At 37.8% G+C, this 7,894-nt stretch overlaps 1 protein-coding gene across 2 annotated transcripts in view; it reads left to right on the forward strand.

Moving 5' to 3' along the window:
* Positions 1-7,650, forward strand: part of ADGRL4 (adhesion G protein-coupled receptor L4) — a 77,524-nt gene extending 69,874 nt beyond the window's left edge. For both annotated transcript variants that reach the window (XM_009287239.2, XM_009287240.2), the window contains 3 exons: positions 2,486-2,577; positions 4,150-4,318; positions 4,855-7,650. In XM_009287239.2, the coding sequence (XP_009285514.1) occupies positions 2,486-2,577; positions 4,150-4,318; positions 4,855-4,917 (324 nt within the window). In that variant the 3' untranslated portion in view covers positions 4,918-7,650. The remainder of the gene's footprint in view (positions 1-2,485; positions 2,578-4,149; positions 4,319-4,854) is intronic.
* The last annotated feature ends 244 nt before the right edge of the window (positions 7,651-7,894 follow it).

The raw sequence follows: 7,894 nt of genomic DNA on the forward strand, positions 1-7,894 counted from the left end.
ACTACTTTGTTGTTACCTATTTTGTCCCCCAAAGGACAAAATGCAGTTCCAGAGGCCTCTAACTCAGGTTGAAAAGGAAAAAAAAAAAAAACAACAAACCACGCTACGTTGCCTAAAAGCTACTGTTTTGAGACACTGAACATTGTGTAAAAGCAGTCTATGCACTTTGCTATAGATATTTTTTATTAATGGAGTGCTTCAAAATGGGGCAAAAACTGACTTAAGACTTTAATAAATCTTGGAAATGACCGGGTATTTCAGAAGTTAAGCTCACCCTCATTACCCTGTAATACTACCTCCTGCCAGGCTACCTGAGACGTATTGTACAATAATTGTGTTCTGGCAGCTGACTCCAAGAAGCCGGCGTTAACCTCTCCCGTTCCCCAGATACGTACAGATTATTCCCATTAGAATGGATTGATGAATGAAAAGATCGTGGTTAATGGGTATTACTTTAATGCAGAGGGCCAAATCCTATTATCCTGTGCAACGGACAGTGTAAATAGTATTTGTGTAAAGGAGTCCCGCTGGGACAAAAAGAAATGGAGTCCGCTGCTGTGAGGCCCCACATTTGCCCGTTGCCTGCCCCATCCTTGCTCAGCAAAACCTCTCCAGTTCTGCAGCTGGTTTACGTGGCCGAAGAATAAGGGGGTTTGGCCCATAGAGCTTCTTACAGAGCCTATTAATGGCAAAAGGAAGGCTCTCATTGACGTTAGTGATCTTGGTGACGGGCCGGCGGAGAAGGTTGGTCGCGTTGTTTGTGCTTGCGATCTTGATAACAGTTTCTGAAGAAATAGCGGTGTGTATTCTCCATGCTCGTGGTACTTTGATCACAGTTCACTCTACCTTTTTCAGATTAATAAGTACATTAGGTGGGTTATGCAGATTACAGTGTGTGCACTAAGTTATTTGATATATCGTTCACCAACAAATATAAGATAAAAAGTAAGTCTGCATATAATTACCCACAACTGCTGACTGACTTATAATTAACTTTGAAAAATTGCTGGTTTAGGAGATATTATAGATTACAATTTTAAATATAAGGAGCCTCAGAATAGCTCTCACGATCAGCGCAAGTACAAGGTATTCAGTGAAGGATTAATTCCCTAAACTGCTAATCAGCTCTATCTCCTGTCTTATCAAATTGTAAATACATTATGCTGTATTAAAGTATGAGCATGCAGCTAATTAAAGCAGAGCCTGCATTTAATATCAGATACTCCCCCCTTGACACAACAAAAATGTTCTAAGGACAGACATAACAAGTGTTAACAAATGAAAGTGATTCTTTTTAAAGTGATGCTGTGCTCCTACAGCAGCCTTTTGTTTTCATTTCGGAGGATTTTTTTTTTAAAGAAAAAGAAGGAAGGAGGAAAAACCACACAATCTTTCTGGAGAAACAAGTTGGGGAATACATTAATTCTATTCATTCTACAGCTGGAATTCCACAGGAACCAACCAAGGGATTACAACCAAGGATCTACAAATAGTATCTGGATGACATCCAGCTAAAATTTGGTTCATTTACTAACATTTTTAATAGATTCTGATGTTAAATGCTGCAAAACAAAATAAGACTTATTTAAAAAGCGAGAAAGCAAGCCCATCCACATTGTTAAAGGAACGGTGTAAATTTAAATGAAAGATCAGTGAAGCCTAGCCGAGCAAACAGAGGTTCAGAACCATAATTGAGCATCATTTGCAAAACTGCTTCTCTTAGTTGCTTTTTTCTGTTTCAAATTCAAATAAAGCAATGCCATTATAAAGAAGGCAGGAAAAAAAAACATACTGAAATTATTCACCTATGAAACAAACATAAAATATGAGAGAATACGCAGCAAGGAGTCTTTCAACCAAAGTTAGGGTTTTTTTAATTCTTTGTGTAAACCTCAAAGTTTTTTTGTGCCACTTGAAAGTTTTCACACCCCAAAGCCCTCAGAACATATCATGTTATTAATGTTATTGAGCAACAAAAGACATACATTTTGTTAAGATCTACGCAATACAGTACAATAGAAAATCCATGGGGGGGGAGGGCTTTTTTCATTTTCTCCATTCCCCTCTTCTCTTCTCTTCTCTTCTCTTCTCTTCTCTTCTCTTCTCTTCTCTTCTCTTCTCTTCTCTTCTCTTCTCTTTTCTTCTTCTCTTCTTAAATATCTCTACTTAGAGGAAAAAAAATCTCAGCAGGAAATCAGAGATTTACCAATAAAATCAATAAACATTTGCAGACTGTTGGTAGTGATATTGTTGAGATAAGGTAGAGTTACAGCCCTGTTTGATCAATGTTTATTACAGGGCTCATATTTTTTTAATAGAAGTGGATCAGAAAAGCGTGGGGTTTTTTTCCCTCCCGGCACTGGATTCGGTAGGTTTCATATACACAGAAACTTTATCTGGCTTGTTTCATTTAAATGTGTAACAGTGATTGAAATTCAAAAGGATCCTGGTTTGAACTAAAAGTTCCTTTCTTCACTCCCCCCAGGTTAATTTGTTGGCTTTTGGAGTGATTATTTATAAAGTATTTCGACACACTGCAATGTTAAAGCCAGAAGTTAGTTGTTATGAAAATATAAGGTAAGTTTGCCATTTAATAGAAATTCTACCTTCTGTGAGTTTAAATACAGCCAGAGATGAAAGTGAGTATTCAGAAATAACAATTTAATCTTCTGGAAGATTTGTAGAAAGATTTTTTTTCTGTTATCCCCTCATATAGATTTGGAGACAGATTTTGCAATCTTTATTCCCATTGAGCAATACCTTGTACAGTAACACTGGGGTTGTGTGAGAGGTGTACGAGGAATACAGTGAGTGACCTGTATCAAGCAGAGGGTAAAGTCTGACGGCAAGGTTAAAGAAGTAATTGTCCTTTTTTCTTCAGTACTTTCCACAGCCTCTATGCAAGCCAAACTAGATTTCAAAACTTATGCCTGAATTGGGACCAAAATATTTGCCTTGAAGTAACAAGTAATACAGTGATAAGAGAATCAAGCCATTCATGTTATTTGTAAAAAGTCTACAGTAGGACATTGTGCTTCTGTGGCGTTGGGGGTGGGGGGGATTCTCTCCAGGATTTTTACTTTGCATGCTGCTATGATTTTTCCATCAACTCACTCTCTTTAAAACTGATTTATAGGGACCTTGAAAACCGTTTGTGCAGGAAAAGCTGAAGTGTACTACAGGGAACATTGAAAACAACTTACTGTTTGTGTTGCTTAGGAACACTCCTGCAGTTTCAATGCATTGCACTAGATTTATAGTTAGGATTTAGCAATTGTTTGATTGATTATTTTCTCTTATTCCTCACCCTTCGTAGCTTCATGTGGTGAGCTGGTTTTAATGAAGTTGAAAATTATTCATTTTCAGAGGAACAGTGCTAAAAATGTCTGTTGTTCGAAGGAAGTCCTGCAATGACTGGGCTGAGAATGAATAAGAAAGTAATCAGTGGCTTCATTTCCAAGACAACATGCTGTAATTGGCTCAAGCCTGTGAGCAGGGCTCTACAGCATGTTGGAAAAAAAAAAATCAGAGCAAATCAGTTCCTATAATTTTAAAGCATCAATATGCTGACCCAGGAACTATTTGAGAGTATTTGTGTTCTAAAAACAAAAATAATTTTTTTAAAAAGGAAAGAATGAAAGAAAGAAAGTCTAGTTTTACAACTGGCACCGTCTTCTGCAATGAACCTGAGAGGCAGCCTGGGAACCCTTTGATGTCATGCTTATGTACTGACCTAAGAGCATACTGTACATTTTTCTGGGTTATTTTTTGAGGAGGATAAGGGGGAGGAGGAAAAGTGGGGGAACGCTTCATAGCAGACATATGTTTTTCCTTGGGGAATTACACTAACAGTAGATTTAAATCAAATCATATGGTGCTGCAGTACACCAGAGAAAACATATCTGAAGATTAAAGAAGCCAGTGTTTTAAGGCCCTCCAGTTTACTCCTTTGCTCTTCTGCAGCGATTATGTGAGCCTGTTCGTGCCACAGTGCTGCAGCACACCCTAAAGAGCAGCCCATGCATTTGCACTTCTCAGGCCTTTGCTGCTGTGAAAAAATTGCCCAGGCAGCATTCACCATCCAAAGCGGTGACGGAAGGAAAATAGCACGCACCCGCATGTTGTTTGCAATGTTTCCTTCCTGTCTAGATCCTGTGCCCGAGGTGCTCTTGCTCTCCTCTTCCTCCTTGGGGCTACCTGGATCTTCGGGGTCCTCCACGTCGTACAGGGATCTGTGGTTACTGCATATCTTTTTACTATCTTCAACGCATTCCAGGGGATGTTCATCTTCATATTTCTTTGCGTGTTGTCTAGGAAGGTAAGTGTCCCATTCCTAGTGGGAAGCGACTCAGGTAGTCACATGTACCTACACAGGCAGGTGCCCAGCCCCGAAGTGGGGTCGCGGTGCAAACGTCTTATCGAAGCAAGGGAGGAAATCCTTGTGCCATTGATGGGGGAGAGGAGGGAAAAGGGGAAATTTTCCCATTGCTTTCAGTGGAGACAGAACCTCTGCCCCAATTCTTACCTGCTCACGTATTTTCTCCTAGTTTTAAAAACAATGTATGAAACATGGAAAAATGTTTTTTAAAATTGTAAAACTGGTTACAGTGCCATTAACCCAGTGAAATAATGCAACGGGTGCAATAAAACTCACTTCTGGTCTTCGCAGTTAGCGGCAGGATTAACGCTACCCACGCTATCCCGAGATGACACTTTCTTCAGCATCCTGTCCTAAAGTCAAAAGCAGCCCCACCTTAAAACATCTAGTAACAGGAGCAGTACAAAATGAGTTAAAAGACATATAGACCTATTAATAAATCTATTTCATATTTGAATTCAATATTTTTATTTCAGATTCAGGAAGAGTATTATAGGTTGTTCAAAAACGTTCCTTGCTGTTTCGGCTGCTTGAGATAAATGGAAGGAAAACATGCGTGAGCACCTCAGTGGAAGAAGGGAGCAACCTAGATGATGTTGTTATGGATACTACAGGAAAATGTGGTATTGTGAAAGTATGAAATGAGCCAGTGAGCAGGAATATCTCTTAACTGAATTACTGACTGGTTTTGTACATACGTGTGCATTCATGCAGAGCATTTATATTATGCTGTATACAAACAGTATACAAAACCAAATGGATTATTGCAAAACAAGTATTAATGAAGACCAGGGAAAGAAGCAAATTTCTAAAGAAGCTCAAGACTTTTCATGATTTAGGATTTGTTTCTAATATTAGAAATATCTGCAGTTCTTGAAAGCAAGATACCAAAAACCAACTGGCACAGCAGATTTTGTGAATTGCTTTGCTAGTGGAAACATGTTCACTGTCTTTTTGCAGTAATGAGCTTCTTACATTAAGTCGTATGCGGCCATCTGCAGGGAATGGGTTCCATTAAGGAGTCAATTGATAAAGATCTGCTTCAGTCCAGACTTTTGAAAACACTTCTTTTAATTTAAAGTAGATTAAAAAAGGAATTTGTTTAATATTATTCTCTTATCACTCTGAAATATATATTTGTATATTAATCAATTCTTTATTTTTATAACTTTTAAAGAAGTGTTTAGATCTAAAGAACTGAGGTCAGATCTGATACAAGAATGGTGGGACAGCCATTTTATAAGTGAAAGATTATTTTGTGAATACTTTGAAAAAGATCTGGTTCTTGTTTTATTTAATTGACAAAAAGACTGAGATCTGCTAAACTGGCACTATGATTTTGGAGGCTGTGGGAAGAAGATGCTTTCACAAGTTTGTCACTTGATAGAGATACTTGGAATCCAGACCTTGTAGGATCAAATTAAAAATAAAGTGGTAGAAATCACCCATGCAGAAGAATACAGATTTAAATTCAAGGTCACGTGCCTCCATACCATGTAAAATTGTGATTACAGCAGTCTTCTGTACTCATAGCATCTTTGAGTCAAGCAGTTGTCTTCCTCTGAGGCTCCTGGCTTTGAAACACTTACCCTGTGTTTAACCTTAGGAGCATACATAGACCTACTGAAATCAAAGGGAGTATTTGAGGTGCAAGTTTTGCTGGATCAGGGCATAAACACGATGCATCAGCAGTTCCACCTTTGCCATACTACTTATTTTAAAAGTATGCTTTACTTTCACCCTTTTAGCACCTAGCTTATGTGAAGTGCTGAGCAATCCTCGGTCCACGTTGCCTTCTCAGGAAGTGTCTAGGATCTCAGATGAAGCCCCATATTTTTACCAGTGAGGCACTGTAAATATGTAGTTGTTGATAAATCCCACTGTTGCGTTGTCTGTTAAAATAAGCACTACTCTGAATTTTATTTATATTAAAGGAAACCTTGTTTTGGTAATGGTCAAATTTGTCTGGTTTTTATCTTTTTTCCGTATAGACAAGGCTTTCATTGTATGCACTGCAGTGACATGCTTCATTAAGTATATTCCATGTCTCTTTCAAAATTTTGGAAAACACAAAAGGAATCTTTTTTTCTGAAAAAAAATTATTTCTGTTGGTCCTTTGAATGTAAAATATGTGAATAAACTGAAGCGCTTAGCTTTCACATTTCGACATGTTTGCTTTCATTTAAATAAATACAGTGGTAAAAGTTCTCATGGTTATATATTATTTGCCCTGAATTATTTGCTGTATTGCCTTTGCTGTTGTATATGTTCTTCAAGGCTTGCGAAGATGCAGATACATATTACTTAGAAGAGTATTTTTAGAAGGATATCTACTAATACATCATTTTTAATCTCCTGCAGAAATGTAACCTATAGTACGTCTGTCTGGACAAAGAAGCACCTCTAGTAACTATCTAATGACTTCAGCATGTTCAGTCAGATTGAAACAGTTCCTTGGAAAGAAAATATATCATAAAGTGTTTAGGTTACAATAGTCTTTTTAATGAAAGAACATCTTTTATAGGAAAACTGTGCTCTCCAGCCTCTGGGTCAGATCTTCATTGAAACTCTGTTTTCCTTACATGCAAGGATGAGTTTTCACCTTTTAATACAGCACATAAGGAGCAGAAAAATTTTGTTTAGTTTCATTGCCTTAGAGCCTGAAGGATATTGTAATTGTCCTCCCTAATGCATGCAAAAATACTGACGATAAATAAAAGGGTTGGTTTGTCACAGCCCTTAGTAACACGAGCCCCAACCCAGCAGAGAGAGAGGAGAGACAATGGACATAAACTAAAAAAAGAGAGGTTTCAGCAAGTTATGAAGAAAAAACCTTTTCACCGTGAGGATAGTCAAGCATTGGAAACGGTTGCCCAGAGAGGTTGTGCAGTTGTGTTAAAATCTTTGGAGGTTTTTAAGACTGGATAAAGCCCCCAGCAACCTGATCTCATACCTGACCCTGCTTTGAGCAGGAAGGTGGATGAGATGACCCTCTGAGGTCCCTTCCAGCCTGTATTGTTCTATGAGTCTATGATATGAAATATCAAATCAGAAAAATAACAGTTGGGCATTAGTTATGATTTTGTTAAGCAAACTTGCACTCAAGTGCCATGCATCAGCTGAAGAAACTGTTTTTCCAAACAGAAATTTGGGTGACATATTTGTCAGATCAACTGGTAACTAGTTGACCGGTTTGAAAAATAAAAACTTTGTTCGGCATCTTTTCAGATTACAGGCTTTTGAGAGGTATATGACATCTCCAGGTGGGGCCAGCAGGAAAAAAAAAAAATCAATATAAAATGTTAAGGTTTCACTCTGAAAGCAAGTGCTTGCTGAAGAGAGAAATTGTTTCCATTAAACCAAAGAAAAATTTGTGTTCAATGTTGCATTTCAAGGTGTGCTTCAGAATATAATAAATAAGGTCTGGATTAAGAAAGACTGGTTTATTCTGAAATAATTATTTCCTCAAAGAATTGGAAGTGTATTTCAAAGAAACCGCAACATTTCGGAGTTAAT

The sequence above is a fragment of the Aptenodytes forsteri genome, unplaced genomic scaffold, assembly GCF_000699145.1.
Source record: "Aptenodytes forsteri isolate BGI_AS27 unplaced genomic scaffold, ASM69914v1 Scaffold119, whole genome shotgun sequence".
In the NCBI taxonomy this organism is placed as follows: Eukaryota; Metazoa; Chordata; class Aves; order Sphenisciformes; family Spheniscidae; genus Aptenodytes; species Aptenodytes forsteri.